Source organism: Bombina bombina, chromosome 10 (genome assembly GCF_027579735.1).
Source record: "Bombina bombina isolate aBomBom1 chromosome 10, aBomBom1.pri, whole genome shotgun sequence".
Taxonomy (NCBI): domain Eukaryota; kingdom Metazoa; phylum Chordata; class Amphibia; order Anura; family Bombinatoridae; genus Bombina; species Bombina bombina.
The window spans coordinates 166,156,518-166,172,957 of NC_069508.1; the positions used below are offsets into that span (position 1 = coordinate 166,156,518).

Consider the following 16,440-nt stretch of genomic DNA (forward strand, 5'->3'; position numbering starts at 1 on the left):
ACAGAGGGCCCCCTATCCGGAAACGGATCTAGTGGGGGGCAGACTTTCTCTCTTTGCCCAGGCTTGGGCAAGAGATGTCCAGGATCCCTGGGCGTTGGAGATCATATCTCAGGGATATCTTCTGGACTTCAAAGCTTCTCCTCCACAAGGGAGATTTCATCTTTCAAGGTTATCAGCAAACCAAATAAAGAAAGAGGCGTTTCTACGCTGTGTACAAGACCTCTTACTAATGGGGGTGATCCACCCAGTTCCGCGGACGGAACACGGGCAAGGATTCTATTCAAATCTGTTTGTGGTTCCCAAGAAAGAGGGAACCTTCAGACCAATCTTGGACTTAAAGATTCTAAACAAATTCCTAAGAGTTCCATCATTCAAAATGGAAACTATTCGAACCATCCTACCCATGATCCAAGAGGGTCAGTACATGACCACTGTGGACTTAAAGGATGCCTACCTTCACATACCGATTCACAAGGATCATTATCGGTACCTAAGATATGCCTTCCTAGACAGGCATTACCAGTTTGTAGCTCTTCCCTTCGGGTTAGCTACGGCTCCAAGAATCTTTACAAAGGTTCTGGGCTCACTTCTGGCGGTACTAAGACCGCGAGGCATAGCGGTGGCTCCGTACCTAGACGACATTCTGATACAAGCGTCAAGTTTTCAAATTGCCAGGTCTCATACAGAGATAGTTCTGGCATTTCTGAGGTCGCATGGCTGGAAGGTGAACGTGGAAAAGAGTTCTCTACTACCACTTACAAGGGTTCCCTTCCTAGGGACTCTTAAAGATTCTGTAGAGATGAGAATTTACCTGACGGAGGCCAGGTTATCAAAACTTCTAAATGCTTGCCGTGCCCTTCATTCCATTCCACACCCGTCAGTAGCTCAGTGCATGGAAGTAATCGGCTTAATGGTAGCGGCAATGGACATAGTACCATTTGCGCGCCTGCATCTCAGACCGCTGCAATTGTGCATGCTAAGTCAGTGGAATGGGGATTACTCAGATTTGTCCCCTCGGCTAAATCTGGATCAAGAGACCAGAGAATCTCTTCTATGGTGGCTTTCTCGGCCCCATCTGTCCAAGGGGATGACCTTTCGCAGGCCAGATTGGTCGATTGTAACAACAGACGCCAGCCTTCTAGGTTGGGGCGCAGTCTGGAATTCCCTGAAGGCTCAGGGATCATGGACTCAGGAGGAGAAACTCCTCCCAATAAATATTCTGGAGTTAAGAGCAATATTCAATGCTCTTCTAGCTTGGCCTCAGTTAGCAACTCTGAGGTTCATCAGATTTCAGTCGGACAGCATCACGACTGTGGCTTACATCATCCATCAAGGGGGAACCAGAAGTTCCCTAGCGATGTTGGAAGTCTCAAAGATAATTCGCTGGGCAGAGTCTCACTCTTGCCACCTGTCAGCGATCTACATCCCAGGCGTGGAGAACTGGGAGGCGGATTTTCTAAGTCGCCAGACTTTTCATCCGGGGGAGTGGGAACTTCATCCGGAGGTCTTCGCTCAACTGATTCATCGTTGGGGCAAACCAGATCTGGATCTCATGGCGTCTCGCCAGAACGCCAAGCTTCCTTATTACGGATCCAGGTCCAGGGACCCGGGAGCGGTGCTGATAGATGCTCTGACAGCACCTTGGGTCTTCAACATGGCTTATGTGTTTCCACCATTTCCGATGCTTCCTCGACTGATTGCCAAGATCAAACAGGAGAGAGCATCTGTGATTCTGATAGCGCCTGCGTGGCCACGCAGGACCTGGTATGCAGACCTAGTGGACATGTCGTCCTGTCCACCATGGTCTCGGCCTCTGAGGCAGGACCTTCTAATTCAGGGTCCTTTCAACCATCCAAATCTAATTTCTCTGAGGCTGACTGCATGGAGATTGAACTCTTGATTCTATCAAAGCGTGGCTTCTCGGAGTCAGTTATTGATACCTTAATACAGGCTAGGAAACCTGTTACCAGAAGAATTTACCATAAGATATGGCGTAAATATTTATATTGGTGCGAATCCAAGAGTTACTCATGGAGTAAGGTTAGGATTCCTAGGATATTGTCTTTTCTACAAGAGGGTTTAGAAAAGGGCTTATCTGCTAGTTCGTTAAAGGGACAGATTTCTGCTCTGTCTATTCTGCTACACAAACGTCTGGCAGAAGTTCCAGACGTTCAGGCTTTTTGTCAGGCTTTGGCTAGGATTAAGCCTGTGTTTAAGACTGTTGCTCCGCCGTGGAGCTTAAACTTAGTTCTTAAAGTTCTGCAAGGCGTTCCATTTGAACCCCTTCATTCCATTGATATCAAGCTGTTATCTTGGAAAGTTCTGTTTTTGATGGCTATTTCCTCGGCTCGAAGAGTCTCTGAGTTATCTGCCTTACATTGTGATTCTCCTTATCTGATTTTTCATTCAGACAAGGTAGTTCTGCGTACTAAACCTGGGTTCTTACCTAAGGTAGTTTCTAACAGGAATATCAATCAAGAGATTGTTGTTCCATCATTGTGTCCTAACCCTTCTTCAAAGAAGGAACGACTTTTGCATAATCTGGACGTAGTCCGTGCCCTGAAGTTCTATTTGCAGGCAACTAAAGATTTTCGTCAAACTTCTTCCCTGTTTGTCGTTTACTCTGGACAGAGGAGAGGTCAAAAGGCTTCGGCTACCTCTCTCTCTTTTTGGCTTCGTAGCATAATATGTTTAGCCTATGAGACTGCTGGACAGCAGCCTCCTGAAAGAATTACAGCTCATTCTACTAGAGCTGTGGCTTCCACCTGGGCCTTTAAAAATGAGGCCTCTGTTGAACAGATTTGCAAGGCTGCAACTTGGTCTTCACTTCACACTTTTTCAAAATTTTACAAATTTGACACTTTTGCTTCTTCGGAGGCTATTTTTGGGAGAAAGGTGCTTCAGGCAGTGATTCCTTCCGTTTAAAGTTCCTGCCTTGTCCCTCCCTTCATCCGTGTACTTTAGCTTTGGTATTGGTATCCCATAAGTAATGGATGACCCGTGGACTGACTACACTTAACAAGAGAAAACATAATTTATGCTTACCTGATAAATTTATTTCTCTTGTAGTGTAGTCAGTCCACGGCCCGCCCTGTCTTTTAAGGCAGATCTAAATTTTAATTAAACTCCAGTCACCACTGCACCCTATGGTTTCTCCTTTCTCGTCTTGTTTCGGTCGAATGACTGGATATGACATGTGAGGGGAGGAGCTATATAGCAACTCTGCTTGGGTGATCCTCTTGCAACTTCCTGTTGGGGAAGAGATATAATCCCATAAGTAATGGATGACCCGTGGACTGACTACACTACAAGTGAAATAAATTTATCAGGTAAGCATAAATTATGTTTTTGACTTCAGTGTCCCTTTAAAGGAATAAAACAAGTGACTTGTTAAGTTTGTTTGCACTGAGACCTTAAAATCATTTTCTGTCCAATCCCCAGGCTATCAGGTTATCACTGGAACAATCTCTGCCCCCAGAACCACAGGAAGAGCACAGCGAGCCACAGAGCAAGCTGCGCATTCGGACGCCAAGTGGAGAATTCATTGAGAGGCGCTTCCTGTGCTCTAGCCCTCTGCAGGTCGTCTTTGACTTTGTAGCTTCCAAGGGTTTTCCCTTTGAGGAGTTCAAGCTGATCAGTACCTTCCCACGGAGAGATGTAAGTATGGCTTCCCCCAGCGTTTGGTAATATGACTTATTACAACTAAAGGAGGGTTTTTACAAATGCATCACAAAGGATTCCCGTAACGATTATATACTGTATATTGTAAACATGTAAGAGGTCAAGTGATCTGAAAAACATAACCTTTATGTTGTATTTTTAATTATGTTTCATGAACAAAATGATATATTTAGATACATGTTAAAGTGACATTCTAGTGGCAACTAAACACAGTAGAATATCATAATCAATACATGCATAATAAATAGACAATGCAAAATTTCACATGAGTAGTAAAAAAACAATTCTGACAAACAAAAGTTAGTTGTATTGTCCTTCCCACTGCACCATGTGACAGCCATCTGCAAATCACAAAATACATCTACATATATTTTGGGAATCTTGCACATGGTCAGTAGGAGCCGATGCCTCAGAAAGTGTGCATATAAAAAGATTGTGCATATTTAGATTATGGATGGCAATTGAAGAGTTGTTTATAGTTATGTGCTCTATCTGAATCATGAAAGTTTAATTTTGACTTTAGTGGTCCTTTAAAGGGATACAAAACCCAAAAAATTACATTAACAATTCAGATAGAGAATACATTTTTTTTAAAGTTTCCAATTTACTTTTATTATCAAATTTATTTTGTTCCCATGATATTCTGTGTTGAAGAGATACCTAGGTAGGCATAAGCAGCACTACATGGCAGGAAATAGTGCTGCTATCTAATGCTCTTACAATATAGTGCTGCCATATAGTGCTCCTGACATGGGCAGGCTCCTGAGCTTACATCCCTGCTTTTCAACAAAATGGGGAGTGCCATATTTCTGTATCGTTACCTGGAGCCTCAGGAGAGCACTTTTGAGTGCATGACTTTGACTAAGTTCACCTGTATGTTTAACCCCCACAAACACAGCCAGCGATTGGCAGCTGCACAATATGTCACTCATGATTGGCTGCTAGCTATGTCTTACTCAGGAGAATTGCAATTTTTAACTAATTTTTGAAGGTTAAATAAATATTAGTACAAAGTAGTGCAAAAATAACATTCTCCAGCAGATTTCAGCATTTTGCTATTGTTGTGTTTTCTCCCTTTATACACGTTAAAAAATGTTTACAAATAAAATATTCTAACAGAGTATTTTCTTTATACAATTGAATCTCCCTTTAAAAAAGTTCTACCACCTACAGTGTCCGTATTCCTTACAGATCATGAAACTCCTTCCTATATCTGTTTTAGATAATCCACCACCTCCTTCCTACAAACTATCAAAGTGAGGAAGCTTGTGTGAGAGTCAAAGAGTAAATCCTCTTGAGGTTATAAGGGTTGTGCTTGTCTATAAAAATGCTGCAGTCATTTGTAGGTGGGTAAGTTGGCTAGTGCAGGTAAAATGTGTGCGTGAGTTGGCTGAATTGGCTAGTGCAGGTGGCTCAGTGAGGTGGCTTGTGCAAGTAGGTTGGTGGAAGTGGGAAAGGTGGCTTGTGCAGGTAGGTTGGTGGGTAAGGTGGCTTGTGCAGGTAGGTTGGGTGGGTAAGGTGGCTTGTGCAGGTAGGTGGGTGAATTGTCTAGTGCAGGTGACTGAGTGAGGTGGCTTGTGCAGATGGGGTGGGTGAATTGACTAGTGCAGGTGGGTGAGTGATGTGGCTTGTGCAGGTAGGTTGGTGGAGGTGGGCGAGGTGGCTTTTGCAGGTAGGTGGGAGAGTTGACTTTTACAGGTAGATGGGGGAGGTGACTTGTGCAGATAGGTGGGTTAGGTGATTTTTGCAGATAGGTGGGTGAGGTGGCTTTTGCAGATGGGTTATGTGGCTTTTGTAGATAGGTGGGTGAGGTGGCTTATGCAGATAGGTGGGTGAGGTGGCTTTTGCAGATAGGTAGGTGAGGTGGCATGTGCAGAGCTGGGTGGGTAAGGTGGCTTGTGCATGGAGGTGGGTGAATTGGTTAGTGTGGGTGGGTGAGGTAGCTTGAACTAGAGTCAGATATGAGCTGTCTCTCTCTCTGCATGTTGTTTAGATTCAGTGGGAACTCTGTGTCTCTGGTTATTGCTCTGAACTAGAGTCAGATAGGAGTCTTCTCTCTCTGAATGTTGTTTAAAATTAATTGGGAGCTCTTTGTCTCGGCTTATTGCTCTGAACTAGAGTCAGATAGAAGCTTGCTCTCTGCATTTTGTTTAGATTCAGTTGGGAGCTGTGTGTCTCTGGATGTTGGTTAGAATCTGGTGCAGGGTCAGATGGGAGCTGTGTGTCTCTGGATGTTGGTTAGAATCTGGTGCAGGGTCAGATGAGTGCCACATGTCTCTGGATGTCGGTTAGAATCTGGTGCAGTGTCAGATGAGGGCCACATGTCTCAGGATGTTAGTTAGAATATGGTGCAGGGTCAAATGGGGGCCATGTGTCTCTGGATGTTGATTAGAATCTGGTGCAGGGTCAGATGGGAACTGTGTGTCTCTGGATGTTGGTTAGAATCTGGTGCAGGGCCAGGTGGGAACTGTGTGTCTTGGGATGTTGGTTAGATTCTAGTGCAGGGTCAGATTGGAGCTGTGTCTCTGGATGTTTGTTAGAATCTGGTGCAGGGTCAGATGAGAGCCGTGTGTGTCTGAATGTCGATTAGAATCTGGTGCAGTGTCAGATGGGCGCCGTGTGTCTCTGGATGTTGGTTAGAATCTGGTGCAGGGTCAGATTGGGGCCGCATGTCTCTGGATGTGGTTAGAATCTGGTGCAGGGTCAGATTGGAGCTGTGTGTCTGGATGTTGGATAGAATCTGGTGCAGGGTCAGATGGGAGCTGTGTGTCTGGATGTTGGATAGAATATGGTGCAGGGTCAGATGGGAGCTTTGTGTCTGGATGTTGGTTAGAATCTGGTGCAGGGTCAGATGGGAACTGTGTGTCTCTGGATGTTGGTTAGAATCTGGTGCAGGGTCAGATGGGAGCTGTGTATCTGGATGTTGGTTAGAATCTGGTGCAGGGTCAGATGGGAACTGTGTGTCTGGATGTTGGATAGAATCTGGTGCAGTGTCAGATGGGAGCCGTGTGTCTCTGGATGTTGGTTAGAATCTGGTGCAGGGTCAGATGGGGGCCGCATGTCTCTGGATGTTGGTTAGAATCTGGTGCAAGGTCAGATGGGGGCCGCATGTCTCTGGATATTGGTTAGAATCTGGTGCAGGGTCAGATGGGGGCCGCATGTCTCTGGATGTTGGTTAGAATCTGGTGCAGGGTCAGATTGGAGCTGTGTATCTGGATGTTGGTTAGAATCGGGTGCAGGGTCAGATGGGAACTGTGTGTCTCTGGATGTTGGTTAGATTCTGGTGCAGGGTCACATTGGAGCTGTGTGTCTGGATGTTGGTTAGAATCTGGTGCAGGGTCAGATGGGAGCTGTGTATCTGGATGTTGGTTAGAATCGGGTGCAGGGTCAGATGGGAACTGTGTGTCTCTGGATGTTGGTTAGATTCTGGTGCAGGGTCACATTGGAGCTGTGTGTCTGGATGTTGGTTAGAATCTGATACAGGGTCAGATTGAAGCTGTGTGGATGTTGGTTAGAATCTGGTGCAGGGTCAGATGGGAGCCGTGTGTCTCTGGATGTTGGTTAGAATCTGGTGCAGGGTCAGATCGGAGCCGTGTGTCTCTGGATGTTGGTTAGAATCTGGTGCAGGGTCATATGAGAGCTGTGTGTCTCTGGATGTTGGTTAGTATCTGGTGCAGTGTCAGATGGGGGCCATGTGTCTCTGGATGTTGGTTAGAATATAGGCCAGATGCGAGCCATGTCTCTCTGGATGTTGGTTAGAATCTGGTGCAGTGTCAGATGGGAGCCGTGTGTCTCTGGATGTTGGTTAGAATCTGGTGTAGGGTCAGATGGGAGCTGTGTGTCTCTGGATGTTGGTTAGAATCTGGTGCAGGGTCAGATGGGAGCTGTGTATCTGGATGTTGGTTAGAATCGGGTGCAGGGTCAGATGGGAACTGTGTGTCTCTGGATGTTGGTTAGATTCTGGTGCAGGGTCACATTGGAGCTGTGTGTCTGGATGTTGCTTAGAATCTGATACAGGGTCAGATTGAAGCTGTGTGGATGTTGGTTAGAATCTGGTGCAGGGTCAGATGGGAGCCGTGTGTCTCTGGATGTTGGTTAGAATCTGGTGCAGGGTCAGATGGGAGCCGTGTGTCTCTGGATGTTGGTTAGAATCTGGTGCAGGGTCAGATGGGAGCCGTGTGTCTCTGGATGTTGGTTAGAATCTGGTGCAGGGTCATATGAGAGCTGTGTGTCTCTGGATGTTGGTTAGTATCTGGTGCAGTGTCAGATGGGGACCATGTGTCTCTGGATGTTGGTTAGAATATAGGCCAGATGCGAGCCATGTCTCTCTGGATGTTGGTTAGAATCTGGTGCAGTGTCAGATGGGAGCCGTGTGTCTCTGGATGTTGGTTAGAATCTGGTGTAGGGTCATATGAGAGCTGTGTGTCTCTGGATGTTGGTTAGTATCTGGTGCAGTGTCAGATGGGGGCCATGTGTCTCTGGATGTTGGTTAGAATATAGGCCAGATGCGAGCCATGTCTCTCTGGATGTTGGTTAGAATCTGGTGCAGTGTCAGATGGGAGCCGTGTGTCTCTGGATGTTGGTTAGAATCTGGTGTAGGGTCAGATGGGAGCTGTGTGTCTCTGGATGTTGGTTAGAATCTGGTGCAGGGTCAGATGGGGGCCGGGTGTCTCTCGATGTGGTTAGAATCTGGTGCAGGGTCAGATGGGAGCTGTGTGTCTGGATGTTGGTTATAATCTGGTGCAGGGTCAGATGGGAGCTGTGTGTCTGGATGTTGGTTAGAATCTGGTGCAGGGTCAGATGGGAACTGTGTGTCTCTGGATGTTGGTTAGATTCTGGTGCAGGGTCAGATTGGAGCTGTGTGTCTGGATGTTGGTTAGAATCTGGTACAGGGTCAGATTAAAGCTGTGTGTGTCTGGATGTTGGTTAGAATCTGGTGCAGGGTCAGATGAGGGCCACATGTCTCTGGATGTCGGTTAGAATCTGGTGCAGTGTCAGATGGGAGCCGTGTGTCTCTGGATGTCAGTTAGAATCTGGTGCAGTGTCAGATGGGAGCCATGTGTCTCTAGATGTTGGTTAGAATCTGGTGCAGTGTCAGATGGGGGCCATGTGTCTCTGGATGTTGGTTAGAATCTGTTGCAGGGTCAGATGGGGGCCGTGTGTCTCTGGATGTTGGTTAGAATCTGGTGCAGTGTCAGATGGGAGTCGTGTGTCTCTGGATGTTGGTTAGAATATGGTGCAGGGTCAAATGGGAGCCATATGTCTCTGGATGTTGGTTAGAATATGGGCCAGATGGGAGACGTGTCTCTCTGGATGTTGGTTAGAATCTGGTGCAGGGTCAGATGGGGGCCGTGTCTCTCTGGATTTTGGTTAGAATCTGGTGCAGGGTCAAATGGGGGCCACATGTCTCTGGATGTTGGTTAGAATCTGGTGCAGGGTCAGATGAAGGCCAATTCAGTTCTGCACCTGATTTACCCACATTTGATAGGTGACAGACGTGACTTCAATAAGGACGTGCAAAACATTCTTATTTTTGAATTAATTTTATTAATAAACTGTTTACAAAATATTTACAATCCTCTCATACAATCAAGCACAGGGGGCTTAAACAGGACTAATACTTCTAAAGCTGTGAGATGTGTCTGTTATATACAGTAATCTCCTTAGAGCTGCAGTCTAATTAAACAGGAAAGAATACACTTTCTACAGGGCTAGGAAACACAAGAGCTTATGTATTAGATCTTAAAGGTGCAGATTCTGATGCTCCCTTATCTTTCAGTGCGTGCAAAGCTCTCAACACTTTGTACTCATAAGTTTTAATTCATGTGAAACTGCAGTTTCAAAAAGTTTTTATAAAAAAATAAATGTGTGTGTATATATATATATATATATATATATGTATGTATGTATGTATGTATGTATGTGTGTGTGTGTGTGTTTGTGTGTATAGATATATTTCATATAGTCCACGAGCCATTACTCCTGGGAGTTACCTTTCCTGCCGCTAGAAGGAGGCAAAGATTCCCAAACATCAGATCTCCATATAAACCATCCCACCTCTATAGTGATCAGTCTTGTCTTTGCCTCCACTGGAGGTGGGTAAAGAATGAAGATGTGCAAGATTGTTTGTTATTTTATTTCAGGGTTTCCTGGTTAGGACCAGTGAGTTCAGTACTCTTCAGTACTGACTTAGTCATGAGAGACATATTTGGAGTATTAGGCATTAAGCTTATCTTTTGCCTTTTTATTTAAAAGGATAAAATATATTCTTTTCTGAAATTTAGTACAGGAAACTTCCTTTGCAGTTATTTGTCTTTTTATTTTCTTACTGCATGACATGCTTAAAAACCTTCTACTGATAATGTTCTCAGTACTAGGTTAAAAGCTTTTGATGTGTTTATGTTTTAGGAGGCAGCTGTATCTTTAGTTGGAAAGCATCAGTAATGCCCTTGGCCAGCTTATTAGTGCTAGCTTCATTAGCACATATACTGAGCACAGAGGGATCTTTTTTATATGTATGTTACTTTTTTAGCGCTGTTTTTTTGTTGCTTGGTGAGCTTGCGTCTACAAGAACATTTGGCACCTTTTTTGTTTATATAGGTATTCAGGATGCTGCAGTTGCTGCTTTTAGTAGCGGTTAGGCTGCTGGTTGGTTGGTGTGGGTTCCCCTCTCCTCTGAGCTCTGTATTAACCATGCATCATGCTGATTATTTGCAAGCGAGTCTAATCTAGATTCGGAAGCTATTTTAGATAAGCATTTTTCTATAATTTATAAAATGTATTAATGAGTTTTTTGCAAACAGGCTGAAATTCTCTCTCCTGCTCAATCGTGTAATGCTTGTCATAAAAAATGTATGCATAGTGATCAACCTATTGCATCTTTGGCTTCTAAAGGGATTGTCTCGCATTCTGTCTGTTCCTTACGGGAACAATTGGAACCCCCCTCTTTATCTTAGGGAGTCATCAAGTCCACTATCACAGATCTGATGGCTGCCTTCCCCCCGCCATGTAAAAGGAAAAGGTCAGTCTCTGATTTGCCTTCTACTGGTGCTGGTATTTCTGATTCTCATTGTGAGTCAGTTATGTCTGAGGGGGAAGTGGTATCTAATAATCAGAGAGTTTGTAAGGCTGTTAATACTGATTCATCTTTCTCTATGTTTTTATTCAAGACTGTTAATCCGCTCTTTGCTTAAAGAAGTATTGCTTGCTTTGGAGGTTTCAGATGATACCTCTGCTGGGGAGACTGCCAAGGGTCAGCTAGATACTTATTTTAAATATCAGGAGGGATTGTCTGAATTTTTTCCTGTTCCTATGGCTGTCTCTAAAATTTGGACTAAGGAATGGCTTAAGTCTTTAAGTATTTCTTTCATGTAATTGGCAAGAGTCAATGAGCTAGTGACGTATGGGATATACAATCCTACCAGGAGGGGCAAAGTTTCCCAAACCTCAAAATGCCTATAAATACACCCCCTCACCACACCCACAATTCAGTTTTACAAACTTTGCCTCCTATGGAGTTGGTGAAGTAAGTTTGTGCTAAGATTTCTAAGTTGATATGCGCTTCTCAGCATTTTGAAGCCTGATTCCTCTCAGAGTACAGTGAATGTCAGAGGGATGTGAATGGAGTATCACCTATTGAATGCAGTGGTTTTCCTCACGGAGATCTATTTCATAGGTTCTCTGTTACCAGTCGTAGAGATTTATCTCCTACCTCCCTTTTCAAATCAACGATATACTCTCATATTCTATTACCTCTACTGAAAACCATTTCAGTACTGGTTTGGCTATCTGCTATATGTGGATTGGTGTCTCTTGATGTCTCAATCTGATCCTGTCTCAGAAATCACTGTTGGAATCCTGCTGCCTGATAACAGTTTTACCAAAGCTAAGTGCTTTTGTTTTAAATTTATGGAGGATATACCTTCAGCTGTGGTTTGTAATAGTTGTCATGATAAACTTTTACATGCAGAGAATGTATCCATCAGTAGTAGTTCATTACCTGTTGCTGTTCCCTCAACATCTAATGCACAAGATATACCTGTAAATTTAAAAGAATTTATTTCTGATTCTATTCAGAAGGCTTTGTCTGCCATCCCACCTTCTAATAAACGTAAAAGGTCTTTTAAAACTTCTCATAAAGTTGATGAAATTTCAAATGACCGGCAACATGCTGAATTATCCTGCTCTGATGAGGATCTATCTGGTTCAGAAGATTCTACCTCAGATATTGACACTGACAAATATTCTTATTTATTTAAAATGGAGTATATTCGTTCTTTGTTAAAAGAAGTGTTTATTACTTTGGATATGAAGGAAACTAGTCCTCTTGATATTAAAACTAGTAAACGTTTAAATTCTGTTTATAAACCTTCTGTGGTTACTCCAGAGGTTTTTCCAGTTCCTGATGCTATTTCTTATATGATTTCTAAGGAATTGAATAGGCTTGGTACTTCTTTTATTCCTTTTTCAAGGTTTAAAAAATTGTATCCGTTGCCAGCAGTTACTTTAGAGTTTTGGGAAAAGATCCCCAAACTTGATGGGGCTATCTCTACTCTTGTGTTTATACTACTATTCGTAAGGAAGATAGTACTTCTTTTAAAGATCCTTTAGATTGGAAACTTGAATCTTATCTAAGGAAAGCCTATTTATATTCAGGTCATCTTCTCAGGCCTGCAATTTCTTTGGCTGATGTTGCAGCTTCTTCAACTTTTTGGTTGGAGACTTTAGCGTAACAAGTATTGGATCCTGAATTGTCTAGCATTGTTACCTTGATTCAACATGCTAATAATTTTATTTGTGATGCCATTTTTGATGTCATCAAAATTGATGTTAAATCTATGTCTTTAGCTATTTTAGCTATAAGAGCTTTGTGGCTTAAATCTTGGAATGCTGACATGACTTCTAAGTCCAGATTGCTATCTCTTTCTTTTCAAGGTAATAAGTCATTTGGTTCTCAGTTGGATTCAATAATTTCAACTGTCACTGGAGGGAAGGGAGTTTTTTTTGCCTCAGGATAAAAGACCTAAGGGTAAATCTAAAGCTTCTAACCGTTTTCGTTCCTTTCGACAAAATAAGGAACAGAAACCTAATCCTTCCCACAAGGAATCTGTTTCCAATTGGAAGCCGTCCTCAAATTGAAATAAATCCAAGCCATTTAAGAGATCTAAGCCAACCCCCAAGTCCGCATGAATGTTCGGCCCTCATTCCAGCTCAGCTGGTAGGGGGCAGATTAAGATTTTTCAAAGATGTTTGGACCAATTTGGTTAAAAATCAATGAATTCAGAGTATTGTCTCTCAGGGGTACAGAATAGGATTCAGAATAAGACCGCCTGTGAGAAGATTTTTTCTCTCACGAATCCCAGCAAACCCAGTAAAGGCTCAGGCTTTCCTGAAGTGTGTTTCAGACCTGGAGTTATCAGGGGTAATCATGCCAGTTCCGTTTCAGGAACATGATCTGGGGTTTTATTCAAATCTATTCATTTTCCCAAAGAAAGAAAATTAATTCAGACCAGTTCTGGATCTGAAAATTTTGAATCGTTATGTAAGAGTACCAACTTTCAAAATGGTGACTATAAGGACTATTCTGCCTTTTTTCAGCAAGTGCATTATATGTCCACAATAGACTTACAGGATGCATATCTTCATATTCCGATTCATCCACATCATTATCAGTTTCTGAGATTCTCTTTTCTAGACAAGCATTACCAATTTGTCGCTCTTCCTTTTGGCCTAGCGACAGCTACAAGAATCTTTTCAAAGGTTCTCGGTGTCCTACTCTCTGTAATCAGAGAACGGGGTATTGCAGTGTTTCCTTATTTGGACGATATCTTGGTACTAGCTCAGTCTTTACATTCTGGAGAATCTCTCACAAATCAACTATTGTTGTTTCTTCAAAGACATGGTTGGAGGATCAATTTACCAAAAAGTTCCTTGATTCCTCAGACAAGGGTCACCTTTTTAGGTTTCCAGATAGATTCAGTGTCCATGACTCTGTCTCTAACAGACAAGAGACGATTAAAATTGGTTTCAGATTGTCGGAACCTTCAGTCTCAGTCATTCCCTTCAGTAGCTATATGCATGGAAGTTTTATGTCTCATGACTGCAGCATCGGACGCGATCCCCTTTGCTTGTTTTCATATGAGACATCTCCAGCTTTGTATGCTGAATCAATGGTGCAGGGATTATATAAGGATATCACAATTAATATCCTTAAATCACAATGTTCCACTATCTCTGACTTGGTAGTATAGTTCTAGGGGCCTCTTTGGTTCGTCCAACCTGGATTGTGATCACAACAGATGCGAGTCTTTCAGGTTGGGGAGCTGTTTGGGGATCTCTGACAGCACAAGGGGTTTGGAAATCTCAAGAGGCGAGATTACCAATTAATATTTTGGAACTCCGTGCAATTTTCAGGGCTCTTCAGGTTTGGCCTCTGTTGAAGAGAGCACCGTTCATTTGCTTTCAGACAGACAATATCACAGCTGTGACATATGTCAGTCATCAGGGTGGGACTCACAGTCCTCTAGCTATGAAAGAAGTATCTCAAATACTTTTCTTTCATGTAATTAGCAAGAGTCCATGAGCTAGTGACGTATGGGGTATACATTCCTACCAGGAGGGCAAAGTTTCCCAAACCTCAAAATGCCTATAAATACACCCCTCACCACACCCACAATTCAGTTTTACAAACTTTGCCTCCCATGGAGGTGGTGAAGTAAGTTTGTGCTAGATTTATACGTTGATATGCGCTTCGCAGCAGGCTGAAGCCCAGTTTTCCTCTCAGAGTGCAGTGAATGTCAGAGGGATGTGAAGAGAGTATTGCCTATTTGAATACCATGGTCTTCCTCTAGGGGATCTATTTCATAGGTTCTCTGTTATCGGTCGTAGAGATTTCTTCTCCTACCTCCCTTTTCAGATCAACGATATACTCTTATATACCATTACCTCTACTGATTCTCGTTTCAGTACTGGTTTGGCTATCTACTATATGTAGATGAGTGTCTTAGGGTAAGTAAGTCTTATTTCTTTTTATGTCACTCAAAGCTATGGTTGGGCACTTTATATGTAAAGTTCTAAATATATGTGTTTAAACTTATATTTGCCATGATTCAGGATAATCAGTATTCCTTCTTTCAGACTGCCAGTTTCATTTTTTTGGGAAAATGCATATAAAGTTTATTTTTCTTACCTTAAAATTTTCAATAGATTTTTTTTCAAATTGCGGGCTGTTAGGCTCGCGGGTGCAGAAAATGCTTCTATTTATTGCGTAATTTTTGGCTCGAGACTTTTTTGGCGCAAAAATTTCGTCATTTCCGGCGTCATAGTTGGCGTATGTGTATTGCGGACGTTTTTTTGGCGCAAAAAAATATGGGCGTCATTCTTGGCGCCAAACTATGTGGGCGTTATTCTTGGCGCCAAAAATGTGGGCGTCATACTTGGCGCCAGTTTTTTTCACATTATTTCAGTCTCACTTTTTAGTTGCTTCTGGTTTTCTAGAGGCTTGTTTCATTTTGCATTTTTTCCCATTCCTGAAACTGCCATTTAAGGAATTTGATCATTTTGCCTTATATGTTGTTTTCTCTTGTAAGGTGTATCCAGTCCACGGGTTCATCCTTTACTTGTGGGATATTTTTGCCTTATATGTTGTTTTCTCTTGTAAGGTGTATCCAGTCCACGGGTTCATCCTTTACTTGTGGGATATTTTTGCCTTATATGTTGTTTTCTCTTGTAAGGTGTATCCAGTCCACGGGTTCATCCTTTACTTGTGGGATATTCTCCTTCCTAACAGGAAGTGGCAAAGAGAGCACACAGCAGAGTTGTCCATATAGCTCCCCCTCTAGCTCCACCCCCCAGTCATTCTCTTTGCCGGCTCTAAGCAATAGGGTCCCTCTCGGAAGGGTAAAGTGAATGTAGTGTTAGATTTGTAGTTTTTGTTCTACAAGCAAAAGTTTGTTATTTTAAATGGTACCGGTGTGTACTATTTACTCTCTAGCAGAAAAGAGATGAAGATTTCTGCAGGGAGGAAGATGATTTTAGCATGTTGTATCCACTGCTGTTCCCACAAAGGACTGAGGAGTACAAGAAAACTTCAGTTGGGGGGAACGGTTTGCAGGTTAGGCTGCAATAAGGTATGTTCAGTCATTTATTTCTATACAAGACTGTGATAATGCTAGATAAGGACTGATAAGATCCCCATGAGGGAAGGGTAAGCTTTATTCAGAGACTAAGTATGGAATTGCAAGCTTACATAACAGGGCTAATTTATGCTGGTTGACACAAACGGTTTTTACTGTTAAATATCGTTTTTTGAGACACTTTGAAGGTTCCTTTGGGTTTCTTTCAGGGGTTGTTACCCACATGGCTGTTATTATAACACTTAGGAGTGTTTCTTTAGGCCTCACAGCACCGGAGTAAGGTGGGAGGGGCCTAATTTCGCGCCTCAGATGCGCTGTTAGATTAACTAGATCTTCAGGCTTTTTCACATGGAGGGTCCTGCTGCAGTTTGAGGGCCTATAAGAAGCTTTTTTCCCCACAAATCTGGTTCCTAAGGGCAGGTAGGGCCACAGCAGAGCTGTGGCAAGGTGCTGAAGTCGTTTTAACCGGTTGTTAGCTTGCTATTGATCCGGTTTGGGAATTAAGGGGTTAATCGTTTTTCTTGCTAGTTGTGCAATCTTACCAATGCTTTTTTTCTAAAATGACTTTGATACCATTGCAGTGCCAGAGAAATTGTTTAGACTGGATAAATACTTGCAGTGCCGG

General features: G+C 43.0%; 1 protein-coding gene across 1 annotated transcript in view; it reads left to right on the forward strand.

The window, feature by feature from the left end:
- The window catches only part of FAF1 (Fas associated factor 1), a 700,642-nt gene that overhangs the window by 638,391 nt on the left and 45,811 nt on the right, over positions 1–16,440 (forward strand). Inside the window, exon 18 of the mRNA XM_053693495.1 lies at positions 3,442–3,657. Within this exon, the coding sequence (XP_053549470.1) occupies positions 3,442–3,657 (216 nt within the window). The remainder of the gene's footprint in view (positions 1–3,441; positions 3,658–16,440) is intronic.